This window comes from Oncorhynchus masou, unplaced genomic scaffold (assembly GCF_036934945.1).
Source record: "Oncorhynchus masou masou isolate Uvic2021 unplaced genomic scaffold, UVic_Omas_1.1 unplaced_scaffold_446, whole genome shotgun sequence".
Lineage (NCBI taxonomy): Eukaryota > Metazoa > Chordata > Actinopteri > Salmoniformes > Salmonidae > Oncorhynchus > Oncorhynchus masou.
The window spans coordinates 342,136-364,482 of NW_027010853.1; the positions used below are offsets into that span (position 1 = coordinate 342,136).

Genomic DNA, 22,347 nt, shown 5'->3' on the forward strand with positions numbered 1-22,347 from the left:
ATTAATTATAATACTAATAATACTATTAAATAATAATATTAATATGAATTATAATACTATAAATACTATTAAATAATAATATTGATATTAATTATAATACTAATAATACTATTAAAAAATAATATTAATATTAATTATAATACTAATAATAATATTAAAAAATAATAATACTATAAATACTATTAAAAATAATATTAATATTAATTATAATACTAATAATGCTATTTAAAAAATCATAATATTAAGATTAATTATAATACTAATAATGCTATTAAAAATGAATAATATTAATAATAATTATAATACTAATAATAATATTAAAAATATAATATTAATATTAATTATAATACTAATAATACTATTAGCAGGAATAATAGTAATATTAATTATAATACTAATAATACTATTAAAAAGGAATAATAATTATACTACTAACAATGCCATTAAAAAGAGTAATAATAGTAACAGTGATAATAGTAATCATTATAATACTAGTAATAACAGCAACAGTAATAAGATTAATAGCAATAATAATAACAGCAATAATAATAATAATAATACTATTAATAATGATAGTAATAATAACAGCAATAATAATAATAACACTATTGATAATGATAGTAATAATAACAGCAATAATAATACTATTAATAATGATAGTAATAATAACAGCAATAATAATAATAATAATAATAATAGTAATAATAACAGCAATAATAATACTATTAATAATGATAGTAATAATAACAGCAATAATAATAATAACACTATTGATAATGATAGTAATAATAACAGCAATAATAATACTATTAATAATGATAGTAATAATAACAGCAATAATAATAATAATAATACTATTAATAATGATAGTAATAATAACAGTAATACTAATAATAATACTATTAATAATGATAGTAATAATAACAGCAATAATGATAGTAATAATAACAGTAATAATAATACTATTAATAATGATAGTAATAATAACAGCAATAATAATAATAATAATAATGATAGTAATAATAACAGTAATAATAATAATACTAGTAATAGTGATAGTAATAATAACATAAATAATAATAATAATATTAATAATGATAGTAATAATAACAGCAATAATAATAATACTATTAATAATGATAGTAATAATAACAGCAATAATAATAATAATAATACTATTAATAATGATAGTAATAATAACAGCAATAATAATACTATTAATAATGATAGTAATAATAACAGTAAAAATAATACTATTAATAATGATAGTAATAATAACAGCAATAATAATAATAATACTATTAATAATGATAGTAATAATAACAGTAATAATAATAATACTAGTAATAGTGATAGTAATAATAACAGTAATAATAATAATAATATTAATAATGATAGTAATAATAACAGCAATAATAATAATAATAATAATACTATTAATAATGATAGTAATAATAACAGTAATACTAATAATAATACTATTAATAATGATAGTAATAATAACAGTAATAATAATAATACTAGTAATAGTGATAGTAATAATAACAGTAATAATAATAATAATATTAATAATGATAGTAATAATAACAGCAATAATAATACTATTAATAATGATAGTAATAATAACAGCAATAATAATACTATTAATAATGATAGTAATAATAACAGCAATAATAATAATAATAGTAAGAATAATAATAGTAACAATAGTATAATAATTATAATTATAATATTAGTAATAATGGCTGTAGTAGGATAATACCTGCACTAGTCTGGAATGTAATAATGATAATGGTAATAATAATAGCAGTAATAGTAATAATGGCTGTAGTAGGATAATAGTCTGGAATGTAATAATGATAATGGTAATAATAATAGCAGTAATAGTAATAATGGCTGTAGTAGGATAATAGTCTGGAATGTAATAATGATAATGGTAATAATAATAGCAGTAATAGTAATAATGGCTGTAGTAGGATACTAGTCTGGAATGTAATAATGATAATGGTAATAATAATAGCAGTAATAGTAATAATGGCTGTAGTAGGATACTAGACTGGAATGTAATAATGATAATTGTAATAATAATAGCAGTAATAGTAATAATGGCTGTAGTAGGATAGTAGACTGGAATGTAATAATGATAATGGTAATAATAATAGCAGTAATAGTAATAATGGCTGTAGTAGGATACTAGTCTGGAATGTAATAATGATAATGGTAATAATAATAGCAGTAATAGTAATAATGGCTGTAGTAGGATACTAGTCTGGAATGTAATAATGATAATGGTAATAATAATAGCAGTAATAGTAATAATGGCTGTAGTAGGATACTAGTCTGGAATGTAATAATGATAATGGTAATAATAATAGCAGTAATAGTAATAATGGCTGTAGTAGGATACTAGACTGGAATGTAATAATGATAATGGTAATAATAATAGCAGTAATAGTAATAATGGCTGTAGTAGGATAGTAGACTGGAATGTAATAATGATAATGGTAATAATAATAGCAGTAATAGTAGTAATGGCTGTAGTAGGATACTAGACTGGAATGTAATAATGATAATGGTAATAATAATAGCAGTAATAGTAGTAATGGCTGGAGTAGGATACTAGACTGGAATGTAATAATGATAATGGTAATAATAATAGCAGTAATAGTAATAATGGCTGTAGTAGGATACTAGACTGGAATGTAATAATGATAATGGTAATAATAATAGCAGTAATAGTAATAATGGCTGCAGTAGGATACTAGACTGGAATGTAATAATGATAATGGTAATAATAATAGCAGTAATAGTAATAATGGCTGTAGTAGGATACTAGACTGGAATGTAATAATGATAATGGTAATAATAATAGCAGTAATAGTAATAATGGCTGTAGTAGGATAGTAGACTGGAATGTAATAATGATAATGGTAATAATAATAGCAGTAATAGTAATAATGGCTGTAGTAGGATACTAGTCTGGAATGTAATAATGATAATGGTAATAATAATAGCAGTAATAGTAATAATGGCTGTAGTAGGATAGTAGACTGGAATGTATTAGTAGTACAATCAGGAGAAACACCTTCACCATCTGTCATTTCTAGACTACTCCACCAAGCACACTACACTGGAGGGTTACATAACTAACTCTACATCCTGTCTGTCCAGGACACATAAACCAGTGATCTACATCCTGTCTGTCCAGGACACATAAACCAGGGATCTACCACGCACACTACACTGGAGGGTTACATAACTAACTCTACATCCTGTCTGTCCAGGACACATAAACCAGGGATCTACATCCTGTCTGTCCAGGACACATAAACCAGTGATCTACATCCTGTCTGTCCAGGACACATAAACCAGTGATCTACATCCTACACTACTCTGGAGGGTTACATAACTAACTCTACATCCTGTCTGTCCAGGACACATAAACCAGGGATCTACCACGCACACTACACTGGAGGGTTACATAACTAACTCTACATCCTGTCTGTCCAGGACACATAAACCAGGGATCTACATCCTGTCTGTCCAGGACACATAAACCAGTGATCTACATCCTGTCTGTCCAGGACACATAAACCAGTGATCTACATCCTACACTACTCTGGAGGGTTACATAACTAACTCTACATCCTGTCTGTCCAGGACACATAAACCAGGGATCTACCACGCACACTACACTGGAGGGTTACATAACTAACTCTACATCCTGTCTGTCCAGGACACATAAACCAGTGATCTACATCCTACACTACACTACACTGGAGGGTTACATAACTAACTCTACATCCTGTCTGTCCAGGACACATAAACCAGTGATCTACATCCTGTCTGTCCAGGACACATAAACCAGTGATCTACATCCTACACTACACTACACTGGAGGGTTACATAACTAACTCTACATCCTGTCTGTCCAGGACACATAAACCAGGGATCTACATCCTGTCTGTCCAGGACACATAAACCAGGGATCTACATCCTACACTACACTACACTGGAGGGTTACATAACTAACTCTACATCCTGTCTGTCCAGGACACATAAACCAGTGATCTACATCCTGTCTGTCCAAGACACATAAACCAGGGATCTACATCCTGTCTGTCCAAGACACATAAACCAGGGATCTACATCCTACACTACACTACACTGGAGGGTTACATAACTAACTCTACATCCTGTCTGTCCAGGACACATAAACCAGTGATTTACATCCAGTCTGTCCAGGACACATAAACCAGTGATCTACATCCTACACTACACTACACTACACTGGAGGGTTACATAACTAACTCTACATCCTGTCTGTCCAGGACACATAAACCAGTGATCTACCACGCTACACTACACTGGAGGGTTACATAACTAACTCTACATCCTGTCTGTCCAGGACACATAAACCAGGGATCTACATCCTGTCTGTCCAGGACACATAAACCAGGGATCTACCACGCACACTACACTGGAGGGTTACATAACTAACTCTACATCCTGTCTGTCCAGGACACATAAACCAGGGATCTACATCCTACACTACACTACACTACACTACACTGGAGGGTTACATAACTAACTCTACATCCTGTCTGTCCAGGACACATAAACCAGGGATCTACATCCTACACTACACTACACTACACTGGAGGGTTACATAACTAACTCTACATCCTGTCTGTCCAGGACACATAAACCAGGGATCTACATCCTACACTACACTACACTACACTGGAGGGTTACATAACTAACTCTACATCCTGTCTGTCCAGGACACATAAACCAGGGATCTACATCCTGTCTGTCCAGGACACATAAACCAGTGATCTACATCCTACACTACTCTGGAGGGTTACATAACTAACTCTACATCCTGTCTGTCCAGGACACATAAACCAGGGATCTACATCCTGTCTGTCCAGGACACATAAACCAGGGATCTACATCCTGTCTGTCCAGGACACATAAACCAGTGATCTACATCCTACACTACACTACACTGGAGGGTTACATAACTAACTCTACATCCTGTCTGTCCAGGACACATAAACCAGTGATCTACATCCTACACTACACTACACTGGAGGGTTACATAACTAACTCTACATCCTGTCTGTCCAGGACACATAAACCAGGGATCTACATCCTGTCTGTCCAGGACACATAAACCAGGGATCTACCACGCACACTACACTGGAGGGTTACATAACTAACTCTACATCCTGTCTGTCCAGGACACATAAACCAGTGATCTACATCCTGTCTGTCCAGGACACATAAACCAGGGATCTACATCCTACACTACACTACACTACACTGGAGGGTTACATAACTAACTCTACATCCTGTCTGTCCAGGACACATAAACCAGGGATCTACATCCTACACTACACTACACTGGAGGGTTACATAACTAACTCTACATCCTGTCTGTCCAGGACACATAAACCAGTGATCTACATCCTACACTACACTACACTGGAGGGTTACATAACTAACTCTACATCCTGTCTGTCCAGGACACATAAACCAGGGATCTACATCCTACACTACACTACACTGGAGGGTTACATAACTAACTCTACATCCTGTCTGTCCAGGACACATAAACCAGTGATCTACATCCTACACTACACTACACTGGAGGGTTACATAACTAACTCTACATCCTGTCTGTCCAGGACACATAAACCAGTGATCTACATCCTACACTACACTACACTGGAGGGTTACATAACTAACTCTACATCCTGTCTGTCCAGGACACATAAACCAGTGATCTACATCCTGTCTGTCCAAGACACATAAACCAGGGATCTACATCCTACACTACACTACACTGGAGGGTTACATAACTAACTCTACATCCTGTCTGTCCAGGACACATAAACCAGGGATCTACCACGCTACACTACACTGGAGGGTTACATAACTAACTCTACATCCTGTCTGTCCAGGACACATAAACCAGTGATCTACATCCTACACTACACTACACTGGAGGGTTACATAACTAACTCTACATCCTGTCTGTCCAGGACACATAAACCAGTGATCTACATCCTGTCTGTCCAAGACACATAAACCAGGGATCTACATCCTACACTACACTACACTGGAGGGTTACATAACTAACTCTACATCCTGTCTGTCCAGGACACATAAACCAGTGATCTACCACGCACACTACACTGGAGGGTTACATAACTAACTCTACATCCTGTCTGTCCAGGACACATAAACCAGTGATCTACCACGCACACTACAGTGGAGGGTTACATAACTAACTTTACATCCTGTCTGTCCAGGACACATAAACCAGGGATCTACCACGCACACTACACTGGAGGGTTACATAACTAACTCTACATCCTGTCTGTCCAGGACACATAAACCAGTGATCTACATCCTACACTACACTACACTGGAGGGTTACATAACTAACTCTACATCCTGTCTGTCCAGGACACATAAACCAGTGATCTACATCCTGTCTGTCCAGGACACATAAACCAGTGATCTACATCCTGTCTGTCCAGGACACATAAACCAGTGATCAACATCCAGTGATCTACATCCAGTCTGTCCAGGACACATAAACCTGTGTTCTACATCCTGTCTGTCCAGGACACATAAACCAGTGATCAACATCCAGTGATCTACATCCTGTCTGTCCAGGACACATAAACCAGTGATCAACATCCTGTCTGTCCGGGACACATAAACCAGTGATCAACATCCAGTGATCTACATCCTGTCTGTCCAGGACACATAAACCAGTGATCAACATCCAGTGATCTACATCCTGTCTGTCCAGGACACATAAACCAGTGATCAACATCCTGTCTGTCCGGGACACATAAACCAGTGATCAACATCCTGTCTGTCCGGGACACATAAATCAGGGATCTCCCCATGTTTCTATGGTTCTATTCTCATCTCCGTGTTGTTGTTTTTGTCGCACTGCTTTGCTTTATCTTGGCCAGGTCACAGTTGTAAATGAGAACTTGTCCTCAACTGGCCAACCTGGTTAAATAAAGGTGAAATTTAACAAAAATCTCTCCACGTTTGTATTCTCATCTCTCCACGTTGCTATGGTTCTATTCTCATCTCACCACGTTGCTATGGTTCTATTCTCATCTCTCCACGTTGCTATGGTTCTATTCTCATCTCTCCACGTTGCTATGGTTCTATTCTCATCTCTCCACTTTGCTATGGTTCTATTCTCATCTCTCCACGTTGCTATGGTTCTATTATCATCTCTCCACGTTGCTATGGTTCTATTCTCATCTCTCCACGTTGCTATGGTTCTATTCTCATCTCTCCACGTTGCTATGGTTCTATTCTCATCTCTCCACGTTGCTATGGTTCTATTATCATCTCTCCACGTTGCTATGGTTCTATTCTCATCTCTCCACGTTGCTATGGTTCTATTATCATCTCTCCACGTTGCTATGGTTCTATTCTCATCTCTCCATCCCTCCTTTCTTGACATCACTTCTTCACAAGTCCACTCCTTCCTTCAACTTCCTGTGACATCATCACCCCTCGCCCCCGGTCTCCGTGTGTCATCTGGATGTCTTCATCTGATTGGCTGCTGGCGTGTAGAGGTACCGGTAGATGGCGTAGTAATGGACGCCTGCTCCCATGGCAACAAACAGGTGCCAGATGGCATGGGCAAACGGGACGAGGCCATCACTCTTGAAGAACACCATGCCCAGACAGTAACAGGCACCGCCCACTAACAACTCCCACAGCCCCTCGCGGTCCGGCTACAGGGGGACAACAAGGGTGAAAGTTCATCCACTGATCCACCACACTGTTTCCCACCTTGAGCCATTCAATTTCCATACAACCATTCTCTTTGTTTCTGTTTTTAGTGTTGTTTTGTTTTGATTACTGTTTTTTTTAAAGTTTCATTTCTACAATTGTAAAAGAGCCTTCGGGGTCGTTAAAAAGTTATTTAAAAGTCCCATGTGTTATTATGAGTATAACATACTGGTTCTTACCCAGTAAGCAGTCTACGGACAAGAGAAAGTATTCAGCGCTTTGGTTTCCTTTACCTGGCCACCTTTACCTGGCCACCTTTACCTGGCCACCTTTACCTGGCCACCTTTACCTGGCCACCTTTACCTGGCCACCTTTACCTAGCCACCTTTACCTAGCCACCTTTACCTAGCCACCTTTACCTAGCCACCTTTACCTGGCCACCTTTACCTGGCCACCTTTACCTGGCCACCTTTACCTGGCCACCTTTACCTGGCCACCTTTACCTGGCCACCTTTACCTGGCCACCTTTACCTAGCCACCTTTACCTAGCCACCTTTACCTAGCCACCTTTACCTAGCCACCTTTACCTAGCCACCTTTACCTGGCCACCTTTACCTGGCCAACTTTACCTGGCCAACTTTACCTGGCCACCTTTACCTGGCCACCTTTACCTGGCCACCTTTACCTGGCCACCTTTACCTGGCCAACTTTACCTGGCCAACTTTACCTGGCCACCTTTACCTGGCCACCTTTACCTGGCTAACTTTACATGGCCACCTTTACCTGGCCAACTTTACCTGGCCAACTTTACCTGGCCAACTTTACCTGGCCAACTTTACCTGGCCACCTTTACCTGGCCAACTTTACCTGGCCAACTTTACCTGGCCAACTTTACCTGGCCAACTTTACCTGGCCAACTTTACCTGGCCACCCTTACCTGGCCACCTTTACCTGACTAACTTTTTTTTAGCATTTGTGCTCTAAAAACCAATGCAAGTCAATATCCCCGATTTGAGTATTTTTGGAGTTTGATTCTAAAAGTGTCTCACCATTGACAGGATGACCAAGGCTGGGAACACTCCCATCACTGTATAACAGATCAGTTCCATCAACTTATACCTGGAGAGACAGAGACACAGAGAGAGAGGAAGAGAGAATGGGAGAGAGAGAGAGAGAGAGAGAGACAGAGAGAGAGAGAGAGAGAGAATGGGAGAGAGAGAGAGAGAGAGACAGAGAGAGGGAGAGAGAATAGGAGAGAGAGAGAGGAAGAGAGAATGGGAGAGAGAGAGAGAGAGAGAGAGAGAGAGACAGAGAGAGAGAGGAAGTGAGAGAGGAAGAGAGAATGGGGAGAGAGAGAGAGAGAGAGAGAGAGAGAGACAGAGAGAGAGAGGAAGTGAGAGAGGAAGAGAGAATGGGAGAGGGAGAGAGAGAGAGAGGAAGAGAGAGAGAGACAGAGAGAGAGAGGAAGAGAGAATGGGAGAGAGAGAGAGAGAGGAAGAGAGAATGGGAGAGAGAGAGAGAAAGAGAGAGAGAGGAAGAGAGAATGGGAGAGAGAGAGAGAGAGAGAGGAAGAGAGAATGGGAGAGAGAGAGAGACAGAGAGAGAGAGGGGAAGAGAGAATGGGAGAGAGAGAGAGAGAGAGACAGAGAGAGAGAGAGAGGAAGAGAGAATGGGAGAGAGAGAGAGAGAGAGAGAGAAGAGAGGAAGAGAGAATGGGAGAGAGAGAGAGAGAGAGAGAGAGGAAGAGAGAGAGAGACAGAGAGAGAGAGGAAGAGAGGAAGAGAGGAAGAGAGAATGGGAGAGAGAGAGGAAGAGAGAATGGGAGAGAGAGAGAGAGAGACAGAGAGAGAGAGAGGAAGAGAGAATGGGAGAGAGAGGAAGAGAGAATGGGAGAGAGAGAGAGAGAGAGAGAGAGAGAGAGAGAGAGAGGAAGAGAGAATGGGAGAGAGAGAGAGAGAGAGAGAGAGAGAGAGAGAGAGGAAGAGAGAATGGGAGAGAGAGAGAGAGAGGGGAAGAGAGAATGGAGAGAGAGAGAGAGAGAGAGATGAGAGAGAGAGAGGAAGAGAGAATGGGAGAGAGAGAGTGAGGAAGAGAGAATGGGAGAGAGAGAGAGAGAGATGAGAGAGAGAGGAAGAGAGAATGGGAGAGAGAGAGTGAGGAAGAGAGAATGGGAGAGAGAGAGTCAGGGTTAAAAGGTCAGAGTGGAGTATTGTGACCTCTTACCTCTCGTGGGAGAATACCCCCCCCATAACCACCTCACCTCTCGTGGGAGAAGACCCCCCCCATAACCAACTCACCTCTCGTGGAAGAAGACCCCCCCCCCATAACCACATCACCTCTCGTGGAAGAAGACCCCCCCCATAACCACCTCACCTCTCGTGTGAGAAGACCCCCCCATAACCACCTCACCTCTCGTGGGAGAAGACCCCCCCATAACCACCTCACCTCTCGTGGGAGAAGACCCCCCCATAACCACCTCACCTCTCGTGGGAGAAGACCCCCCCATAACCACCTCACCTCTCGTGGGAGAAGACCCCCCCATAACCACCTCACCTCTCGTGGGAGAAGACCCCCCCCATAACCACCTCACCTCTCATGGGAGAAGACCCCCCCATAACCACCTCACCTCTCGTGGAAGAAGACCCCACCCCCATAACCACATCACCTCTCGTGGGAGAAGACCCCCCATAACCACCTCACCTCTCGTGGGAGAAGACCCCCCCATAACCACCTCACCTCTCGTGGGAGAACACCCCCCATAACCACCTCACCTCTCGTGGAAGAAGACCCCCATAACCACCTCACCTCTCGTGGGAGAAGACCCCCCATAACCACCTCACCTCTCGTGGAAGAAGACCCCCATAACCACCTCACCTCTCGTGGGAGAAGACCCCCCATAACCACCTCACCTCTCGTTGGAGAAGACCCCCCATAACCACCTCACCTCTCGTGGGAGAACACCCCCATAACCACCTCACCTCTCGTGGGAGAAGACCCCCCATAACCACCTCACCTCTCGTGGGAGAAGACCCCCCCATAACCACATCACCTCTCGTGGGAGAAGACCCCCCATAACCACCTCACCTCTCGTGGGAGAAGACCCCCATAACCACCTCACCTCTCGTGGGAGAAGACCCCCCCCCATAACCACCTCACCTCTCGTGGGAGAAGACCCCCCCATAACCACCTCACCTCTCGTGGGAGAACACCCCCATAACCACCTCACCTCTCGTGGGAGAAGACCCCCCATAACCACCTCACCTCTCGTGGGAGAAGACCCCCCATAACCACCTCACCTCTCGTGGGAGAAGACCCCCCCATAACCACATCACCTCTCGTGGGAGAAGACCCCCCCATAACCACCTCACCTCTCGTGGGAGAAGACCCCCCCCCATAACCACCTCACCTCTCGTGGGAGAAGACCCCCCCATAACCACCTCACCTCTCGTGGGAGAAGACCCCCCCCATAACCACCTCACCTCTCGTGGGAGAAGACCCCCCATAACCACCTCACCTCTCGTGGGAGAAAACCCCCATAACCACCTCACCTCTCGTGGGAGAAGACCCCCCCATAACCACCTCACCTGTCGTGGGAGAAGACCCCCCATAACCACCTCACCTGTCGTGGGAGAAGACCCCCCCATAACCACCTCACCTCTCATGGGAGAAGACCCCCCCCCCCATAACCACCTCACCTCTCGTGGGAGAAGACCCCCCATAACCACCTCACCTCTCGTGGGAGAAGACCCCCCATAACCACCTCACCTCTCGTGGGAGAAGACCCCCCATAACCACCTCACCTGTCGTGGGAGAAGACCCCCCCATAACCACCTCACCTGTCGTGGGAGAAGACCCCCCCATAACCACCTCACCTCTCGTGGGAGAAGACCCCCCCCATAACCACCTCACCTCTCGTGGGAGAAGACCCCCCCATAACCACCTCACCTCTCGTGGAAGAAGACCCCCCCATAACCACCTCACCTGTCGTGGAAGAAGACCCCCCATAACCACCTCACCTGTCGTGGGAGAAGACCCCCCCCATAACCACCTCACCTCTCATGGGAGAAGACCCCCCCCCATAACCACCTCACCTCTCGTGGGAGAAGACCCCCCCCATAACCACCTCACCTCTCGTGGGAGAAGACCTCCCCATAACCACCTCACCTCTCGTGGGAGAAGACCCCCCCATAACCACCTCACCTCTCGTGGGAGAAGACCCCCCCCCATAACCACCTCACCTCTCGTGGGAGAAGACCCCCCATAACCACCTCACCTCTCGTGGGAGAAGACCCCCCATAACCACCTCACCTCTCGTGGGAGAAGACCCCCCATAACCACCTCACCTCTCGTGGGAGAAGACCCCCCATAACCACCTCACCTCTCGTGGGAGAAGACCCCCCATAACCACCTCACCTCTCGTGGGAGAAGACCCCCATAACCACCTCACCTCTCGTGGGAGAAGACCCCCCATAACCACCTCACCTGTCGTGGGAGAAGACCCCCCATAACCACCTCACCTGTCGTGGGAGAAGACCCCCCATAACCACCTCACCTCTCGTGGGAGAAGACCCCCCATAACCACCTCACCTCTCGTGGGAGAAGACCCCCCATAACCACCTCACCTCTCGTGGGAGAAGACCCCCATAACCACCTCACCTCTCGTGGGAGAAGACCCCCCCATAACCACCTCACCTGTCGTGGGAGAAGACCCCCCCATAACCACCTCACCTGTCGTGGGAGAAGACCCCCCATAACCACCTCACCTGTCGTGGGAGAATACCCCCCCCCATAACCACCTCACCTCTCATGGGAGAAGACCCCCCCCCATAACCACCTCACCTCTCGTGGGAGAAGACCCCCCCATAACCACCTCACCTCTCGTGGGAGAAGACCCCCATAACCACCTCACCTCTCGTGGGAGAAGACCCCCCATAACCACCTCACCTCTCGTGGGAGAAGACCCCCCATAACCACCTCACCTCTCGTGGGAGAAGACCCCCCCCCATAACCACCTCACCTCTCGTGGGAGAAGACCCCCCATAACCACCTCACCTCTCGTGGGAGAAGACCCCCATAACCACCTCACCTCTCGTGGAAGAAGACCCCCCCCATAACCACCTCACCTGTCGTGGAAGAAGACCCCCCCCATAACCACCTCACCTCTCGTGGGAGAAGACCCCCCCATAACCACCTCACCTCTCGTGGGAGAAGACCCCCCCCCCATAACCACCTCACCTCTCGTGGGAGAAGACCCCCCATAACCACCTCACCTCTCGTGGGAGAAGACCCCCCCATAACCACCTCACCTCTCGTGGGAGAAGACCCCCCCATAACCACCTCACCTCTCGTGGGAGAAGACCCCCCATAACCACCTCACCTCTCGTGGGAGAAGACCCCCCATAACCACCTCACCTCTCGTGGGAGAAGACCCCCCATAACCACCTCACCTCTCGTGGGAGAAGACCCCCCATAACCACCTCACCTGTCGTGGGAGAAGACCCCCCATAACCACCTCACCTGTCGTGGGAGAAGACCCCCCATAACCACCTCACCTGTCGTGGGAGAAGACCCCCCATAACCACCTCACCTGTCGTGGGAGAAGACCCCCCATAACCACCTCACCTGTCGTGGGAGAAGACCCCCCCATAACCACCTCACCTCTCGTGGGAGAAGACCCCCCCCCATAACCACCTCACCTCTCGTGGGAGAAGACCCCCCATAACCACCTCACCTCTCGTGGGAGAAGACCCCCCCATAACCACCTCACCTCTCGTGGGAGAAGACCCCCCATAACCACCTCACCTCTCGTGGGAGAAGACCCCCCATAACCACCTCACCTCTCGTGGGAGAAGACCCCCCATAACCACCTCACCTGTCGTGGGAGAAGACCCCCCCATAACCACCTCACCTGTCGTGGGAGAAGACCCCCCCATAACCACCTCACCTGTCGTGGGAGAAGACCCCCCCATAACCACCTCACCTCTCATGGGAGAAGACCCCCCCCCCCATAACCACCTCACCTCTCGTGGGAGAAGACCCCCCCCATAACCACCTCACCTCTCGTGGGAGAAGACCCCCCATAACCACCTCACCTCTCGTGGGAGAAGACCCCCCATAACCACCTCACCTCTCGTGGGAGAAGACCCCCCCATAACCACCTCACCTCTCGTGGGAGAAGACCCCCCATAACCACCTCACCTCTCGTGGGAGAAGACCCCCCATAACCACCTCACCTCTCGTGGGAGAAGACCCCCCCCATAACCACCTCACCTCTCATGGGAGAAGACCCCCCATAACCACCTCACCTCTCGTGGGAGAAGACCCCCCCCCATAACCACCTCACCTCTCGTGGAAGAAGAAGACGTAGGTGGTTCCGACAGAGGCCATCACCCAGACCAACCACCTCATGTGACAGGTCCAGGGTCCCAGCTCCCGCAGGTTCAACCTGGATAGTAATCGTGGTACATATCACTTTAAAACAGACTACACAGACGCTGTCGTCCAGAATAGTGTACTCCAGACTAGTGTACTCCAGACTAGTGTACTCCAGACTAGTGTAGTCCAGACTAGTGTACTCCAGACTAGTGTACTCCAGACTGGTGTACTCCAGACTAGTGTACTCCAGACTAGTGTACTCCAGACTAGTGTACTCCAGACTGGTGTACTCCAGACTAGTGTAGTCCAGACTAGTGTACTCCAGACTAGTGTACTCCAGACTAGTGTACTCCAGACTGGTGTACTCCAGACTGGTGTACTCCAGACTAGTGTAGTCCAGACTAGTGTACTCCAGACTAGTGTAGTCCAGACTAGTGTAGTCCAGACTAGTGTACTCCAGACTAGTGTACTCCAGACTAGTGTAGTCCAGACTAGTGTAGTCCAGACTAGTGTACTCCAGACTAGTGTACTCCAGACTAGTGTACTCCAGACTGGTGTACTCCAGACTAGTGTACTCCAGACTGGTGTACTCCAGACTAGTGTACTCCAGACTAGTGTACTCCAGACTGGTGTAGTCCAGACTGGTGTACTCCAGACTAGTGTACTCCAGACTAGTGTACTCCAGACTAGTGTACTCCAGACTAGTGTAGTCCAGACTAGTGTACTCCAGACTAGTGTACTCCAGACTGGTGTACTCCAGACTAGTGTACTCCAGACTGGTGTAGTCCAGACTAGTGTACTCCAGACTAGTGTACTCCAGACTGGTGTACTCCAGACTAGTGTACTCCAGACTGGTGTACTCCAGACTAGTGTACTCCAGACTAGTGTACTCCAGACTGGTGTACTCCAGACTAGTGTACTCCAGACTGGTGTACTCCAGACTAGTGTACTCCAGACTGGTGTACTCCAGACTAGTGTACTCCAGACTAGTGTACTCCAGACTGGTGTAGTCCAGACTGGTGTACTCCAGACTAGTGTACTCCAGACTAGTGTACTCCAGACTAGTGTACTCCAGACTAGTGTAGTCCAGACTAGTGTACTCCAGACTAGTGTACTCCAGACTGGTGTACTCCAGACTAGTGTACTCCAGACTGGTGTAGTCCAGACTAGTGTACTCCAGACTAGTGTACTCCAGACTGGTGTACTCCAGACTAGTGTACTCCAGACTGGTGTACTCCAGACTAGTGTACTCCAGACTAGTGTACTCCAGACTGGTGTACTCCAGACTAGTGTAGTCCAGACTAGTGTAGTCCAGAATAGTGTACTCCAGACTAGTGTACTCCAGACAAGTGTAGTCCAGACTAGTGTACTCCAGACTAGTGTACTCCAGACTAGTGTACTCCAGACTAGTGTACTCCAGACAAGTGTAGTCCAGACTAGTGTAGTCCAGACTAGTGTAGTCCAGACTAGTGTACTCCAGACTAGTGTACTCCAGACAAGTGTAGTCCAGACTAGTGTACTCCAGACTAGTGTACTCCAGACTAGTGTAGTCCAGTATATGATACTGTAGTCCAGACTAGTGTACTCCAGACTAGTGTACTCCAGACTAGTGTACTCCAGACTAGTGTAGTCCAGACTAGTGTAGTCCAGACTAGTGTAGTCCAGACTAGTGTAGTCCAGACTAGTGTACTCCAGACTAGTGTACTCCAGACTAGTGTACTCCAGACTAGTGTAGTCCAGACAAGTGTAGTCCAGACTAGTGTACTCCAGACTAGTGTACTCCAGACTAGTGTAGTCCAGTATATGATACTGTAGTCCAGACTAGTGTACTCCAGACTGGTGTAGTCCAGACTAGTGTAGTCCAGACTGGTGTAGTCCAGACTAGTGTACTCCAGACTAGTGTACTCCAGACTAGTGTACTCCAGACTGGTGTAGTCCAGACTAGTGTACTCCAGACTAGTGTAGTCCAGACTAGTGTACTCCAGACTAGTGTACTCCAGACTAGTGTACTCCAGAATAGTGTACTCCAGACTGGTGTAGTCCAGACTAGTGTACTCCAGACTGGTGTAGTCCAGACTAGTGTACTCCAAACTGGTGTAGTCCAGACTAGTGTAGTCCAGACTGGTGTACTCCAGACTGGTGTACTCCAGACTAGTGTAGTCCAGTATATGATACTGTAGTCCAGACTAGTGTAGTCCAGACTGGTGTAGTCCAGTATATGATGCTGTAGTCCAGACCTAGTGTAGTCCAGACTAGTGTAGACCAGACTAGTGTAGTCCAGACTAGTGTAGTCCAGTATATGATGCTGTAGTCCAGACTAGTGTAGTCCAGACTAGTGTAGTCATGTATATGATGCTGTAGTCCAGACCTAGTGTAGTCCAGACTAGTGTAGTCCAGTAAATGATTCTGTAGTCCAGACTAGTGTAGTCCAGACTAGTGTAGTCCAGACTAGTGTACTCCAGACTAGTGTAGTCCAGAACAGTGTAGTCCAGACTAGTGTAGTCCAGTATATGATGCTGTTGTCCAGACTAGTGTACTCCAGACTGGTGTAGTCCAGTATATGATGCTGTAGTCCAGACTAGTGTAGTCCAGTATATGATTCTGTAGTCCAGACTAGTGTAGTCCAGTACATGATGCTGTAGTCCAGACTAGTGTAGTCCAGTATATGATTCTGTAGTCCAGACTAGTGTAGTCCAGACTAGTGTAGTCATTTATATGATGCTGTAGTCCAGACCTAGTGTAGTCCAGACTAGTGTAGTCCAGTATATGATGCTGTAGTCCAGACTAGTGTAGTCCAGTATATGATGCTGTAGTCCAGACTAGTGTAGTCCAGACTAGTGTAGTCCAGACTAGTGTAGTCCAGTATATGATGCTGTAGTCCAGAATTGTGTAGTCCAGACTAGTGTAGACCAGACTAGTGTAGTCCAGACTAGTGTAGTCCAGTATATGATGCTGTAGTCCAGACTAGTGTAGTCCAGACTAGTGTAGTCATGTATATGATGCTGTAGTCCAGACTAGTGTACTCCAGACTAGTGTAGTCCAGACTAGTGTAGTACAGTATATGATGCTGTAGTCCAGACTAGTGTAGTCCAGTATATGATGCTGTAGTCCAGACTAGTGTAGTCCAGACCAGTGTAGTCCAGTATATGATGCTGTAGTCCAGAATTGTGTAGTCCAGACTAGTGTAGACCAGAATAGTATGCTGTAGTCCAGACTAGTGTAGTCCAGTATATGATGCTGTAGTCCAGACTAGTGTAGTCCAGTATATGATGCTGTAGTCCAGACTAGTGTAGTCCAGACTAGTGTAGTCATGTATATGATGCTGTAGTCCAGACTAGTGTACTCCAGACTAGTGTAGTCCAGACTAGTGTAGTCCAGACTAGTGTAGTCCAGTATATGATGCTGTAGTCCAGACTAGTGTAGTCCAGACTAGTGTAGTCCAGAATAGTATGCTGTAGTCCAGACTAGTGTAGTCCAGACCAGTGTAGTCCAGTATATGATGCTGTAGTCCAGAATTGTGTAGTCCAGACTAGTGTAGTCCAGACTAGTGTAGTCCATACTAGTTTAGTCCAGTATATGATACTGTAGTCCAGACTAGTGTAGTCCAGTATATGATGCTGTAGTCCAGACTAGTGTAGTCCAGTATATGATGCTGTAGTCCAGACTAGTGTAGTCCAGACCAGTGTAGTCCAGTATATGATGCTGTAGTCCAGAATTGTGTAGTCCAGACTAGTGTAGACCAGACTAGTGTAGTCCAGACTAGTGTAGTCCAGTATATGATGCTGTAGTCCAGACTAGTGTAGTCCAGACTAGTGTAGTCCAGACTAGTGTAGTCCAGTATATGATGCTGTAGTCCAGAATTGTGTAGTCCAGACTAGTGTAGACCAGACTAGTGTAGTCCAGACTAGTGTAGTCCAGTATATGATGCTGTAGTCCAGACTAGTGTAGTCCAGACTAGTGTAGTCATGTATATGATGCTGTAGTCCAGACTAGTGTACTCCAGACTAGTGTAGTCCAGACTAGTGTAGTCCAGTATATGATGCTGTAGTCCAGAATTGTGTAGTCCAGACTAGTGTAGACCAGACTAGTGTAGTCCAGACTAGTGTAGTCCAGTATATGATGCTGTAGTCCAGACTAGTGTAGTCCAGACTAGTGTAGTCCAGACTAGTGTAGTCCAGTATATGATGCTGTAGTCCAGAATTGTGTAGTCCAGACTAGTGTAGACCAGACTAGTGTAGTCCAGACTAGTGTAGTCCAGTATATGATGCTGTAGTCCAGACTAGTGTAGTCCAGACTAGTGTAGTCATGTATATGATGCTGTAGTCCAGACTAGTGTACTCCAGACTAGTGTAGTCCAGACTAGTGTAGTCCAGACTAGTGTAGTACAGTATATGATGCTGTAGTCCAGACTAGTGTAGTCCAGTATATGATGCTGTAGTCCAGACTAGTGTAGTCCAGACCAGTGTAGTCCAGTATATGATGCTGTAGTCCAGAATTGTGTAGTCCAGACTAGTGTAGACCAGAATAGTATGCTGTAGTCCAGACTAGTGTAGTCCAGTATATGATGCTGTAGTCCAGACTAGTGTAGTCCAGTATATGATGCTGTAGTCCAGACTAGTGTAGTCCAGACTAGTGTAGTCATGTATATGATGCTGTAGTCCAGACTAGTGTACTCCAGACTAGTGTAGTCCAGACTAGTGTAGTCCAGACTAGTGTAGTCCAGTATATGATGCTGTAGTCCAGACTAGTGTAGTCCAGACTAGTGTAGTCCAGAATAGTATGCTGTAGTCCAGACTAGTGTAGTCCAGTATATGATGCTGTAGTCCAGACTAGTGTAGTCCAGTATATGATGCTGTAGTCCAGACTAGTGTAGTCCAGTATACGATGCTGTAGTCCAGACTAGTGTAGTCCAGTATACGATGCTGTAGTCCAGACTAGTGTAGTCCAGTATACGATGCTGTAGTCCAGACTAGTGTAGTCCATACTAGTGTAGTCCAGTATACGATGCTGTAGTCCAGACTAGTGTAGTCCAGACTAGTGCAGTCCAGTATATGATGCTGTAGTCAGTTATTATAATGATAGATTATTATATATATATATATATGTAGCCTGGTATCACAGATATTATAATGATACATTATTATCCTTACACTAAATTACCAAAAGTATGTGGACACCTGCTCGTCAAACATCTCATTCCAAAATCATGGGCATTAATATTTGTATATGTATTTATTATGGATCCCCATTAGTTCCTGCCAAGGCAGCAGCTACTCTTCCTGGGGTTTATTATGGATCCCCATTAGTTCCTGCCAGGGCAGCAGCTGCTCTTCCTGGGGTTTATTATGGACCCCCATTAGTTCCTGCCAGGGCAGCGGCTACTCTTCCTGGGGTTTATTATGGACCCCCATTAGTTCCTGCCAGGGCAGCGGCTACTCTTCCTGGGGTTTATTATGGATCCCCATTAGATCCTGCCAGGGCAGCAGCTGCTCTTCCTGGGGTTTATTATGGATCCCCATTAGTTCCTGCCAAGGCAGCAGATACTCTTCCTGGGGTTTATTATGGATCCCCATTAGTTCCTGCCAAGGCAGCAGCTACTCTTCCTGGGGTTTATTATTGATCCCCATTAGATCATGTTTCCAAGGCAGCAGCTGCTCTTCCTGGGGTTTATTGTGGATCCCCATTAGATCATGTTTCCAAGGCAGCAGCTGCTCTTCCTGGGGTTTATTATGGATCCCCATTAGTTCCTGCCAAGGCAGCAGCTACTCTTCCTGGGGTTTATTATGGATCCCCATTAGTTCCTGCCAGGGCAGCAGCTACTCTTCCTGGGGTTTATTATGGATCCCCATTAGTTCCTGCTAAGGCAGCAGCTAATCTTCCTGGGGTTTATTATGGATCCCCATTAGTTCCTGCCAGGGCAGCGGCTACTCTTCCTGGGGTTTATTATGGATCCCCATTAGTTCCTGTCAAGGCAGCAGCTACTCTTCCTGGGGTTTATTATGGATCCCCAGTAGTTCCTGCCAAGGCAGCAGCTACTCTTCCTGGGGTTTATTATGGATCCCCATTAGTTCCTGCCAGGGCAGCAGCTACTCTTCCTGGGGTTTATTATGGATCCCCATCAGTTCCTGCCAGGGCAGCAGCTACTCTTCCTGGGGTTTATTATGGACCCCCATTAGTTCCTGTCAAGGCAGCAGCTACTCTTCCTGGGGTTTATTATGGATCCCCATTAGATCCTGCCAAGGCAGCGGCTACTCTTCCTGGGGTTTATTATGGATCCCCATTAGTTCCTGCCAAGGCAGCAGCTACTCTTCCTGGGGTTTATTATGGATCCCCATTAGTTCCTGTCAAGGCAGCAGCTACTCTTCCTGGGGTTTATTATGCCTCCCCATTAGTTCCTGCCAAGGCAGCAGCTACTCTTCCTGGGGTTTATTATGGATCCCCATTAGTTCCTGTCAAGGCAGCAGCTACTGTTCCTGGGGTTTATTATGGATCCCCATTAGTTCCTGCCAGGGCAGCAGCTACTCTTCCTGGGGTTTATTATGGATCCCCAGTAGTTCCTGCCAAGGCAGCAGCTACTCTTCCTGGGGTTTATTATGGATCCCCATTAGTTCCTGCCAGGGCAGCAGCTACTCTTCCTGGGGTTTATTATGGATCCCCATTAGTTCCTGCCAGGGCAGCAGCTACTCTTCCTGGGGTTTATTATGGATCCCCATTAGTTCCTGCCAGGGCAGCAGCTACTCTTCCTGGGGTTTATTATGGATCCCCATTAGTTCCTGCCAGGGCAGCAGCTACTCTTCCTGGGGTTTATTATGGATCCCCAGTAGTTCCTGCCAAGGCAGCAGCTACTCTTCCTGGGGTTTATTATGGATCCCCAGTAGTTCCTGCCAAGGCAGCAGCTACTCTTCCTGGGGTTTATTATGGATCCCCATTAGTTCCTGCCAGGGCAGCGGCTACTCTTCCTGGGGTTTATTATGGATCCCCATTAGTTCCTGCCAGGGCAGCAGCTACTCTTCCTGGGGTTTATTATGGATCCCCATTAGTTCCTGCTAAGGCAGCAGCTAATCTTCCTGGGGTTTATTATGGATCCCCATTAGTTCCTGCCAGGGCAGCGGCTACTCTTCCTGGGGTTTATTATGGATCCCCATTAGTTCCTGTCAAGGCAGCAGCTACTCTTCCTGGGGTTTATTATGGATCCCCAGTAGTTCCTGCCAAGGCAGCAGCTACTCTTCCTGGGGTTTATTATGGATCCCCATTAGTTCCTGCCAGGGCAGCAGCTACTCTTCCTGGGGTTTATTATGGATCCCCATCAGTTCCTGCCAGGGCAGCAGCTACTCTTCCTGGGGTTTATTATGGACCCCCATTAGTTCCTGTCAAGGCAGCAGCTACTCTTCCTGGGGTTTATTATGGATCCCCATTAGATCCTGCCAAGGCAGCGGCTACTCTTCCTGGGGTTTATTATGGATCCCCATTAGTTCCTGCCAAGGCAGCAGCTACTCTTCCTGGGGTTTATTATGGATCCCCATTAGTTCCTGTCAAGGCAGCAGCTACTCTTCCTGGGGTTTATTATGCCTCCCCATTAGTTCCTGCCAAGGCAGCAGCTACTCTTCCTGGGGTTTATTATGGATCCCCATTAGTTCCTGTCAAGGCAGCAGCTACTGTTCCTGGGGTTTATTATGGATCCCCATTAGTTCCTGCCAGGGCAGCAGCTACTCTTCCTGGGGTTTATTATGGATCCCCAGTAGTTCCTGCCAAGGCAGCAGCTACTCTTCCTGGGGTTTATTATGGATCCCCATTAGTTCCTGCCAGGGCAGCAGCTACTCTTCCTGGGGTTTATTATGGATCCCCATTAGTTCCTGCCAGGGCAGCAGCTACTCTTCCTGGGGTTTATTATGGATCCCCATTAGTTCCTGCCAGGGCAGCAGCTACTCTTCCTGGGGTTTATTATGGATCCCCATTAGTTCCTGCCAGGGCAGCAGCTACTCTTCCTGGGGTTTATTATGGATCCCCAGTAGTTCCTGCCAAGGCAGCAGCTACTCTTCCTGGGGTTTATTATGGATCCCCAGTAGTTCCTGCCAAGGCAGCAGCTACTCTTCCTGGGGTTTATTATGGATCCCCATTAGTTCCTGCCAGGGCAGCGGCTACTCTTCCTGGGGTTTATTATGGATCCCCATTAGATCCTGCCAAGGCAGC

General features: G+C 45.5%; 1 protein-coding gene across 1 annotated transcript in view; it reads right to left on the reverse strand.

The window, feature by feature from the left end:
- Nucleotides 1-5,698: 5,698 nt before the first annotated feature.
- The window catches only part of LOC135535116 (monocyte to macrophage differentiation factor 2-like), a 53,213-nt gene continuing 36,564 nt past the window's right edge, over nt 5,699-22,347 (reverse strand). The window contains 3 exon segments of the mRNA XM_064961837.1: nt 5,699-7,784; nt 8,832-8,901; nt 14,126-14,227. Of these exon segments, the coding sequence (XP_064817909.1) occupies nt 7,581-7,784; nt 8,832-8,901; nt 14,126-14,227 (376 nt within the window). The 3' untranslated portion in view covers nt 5,699-7,580.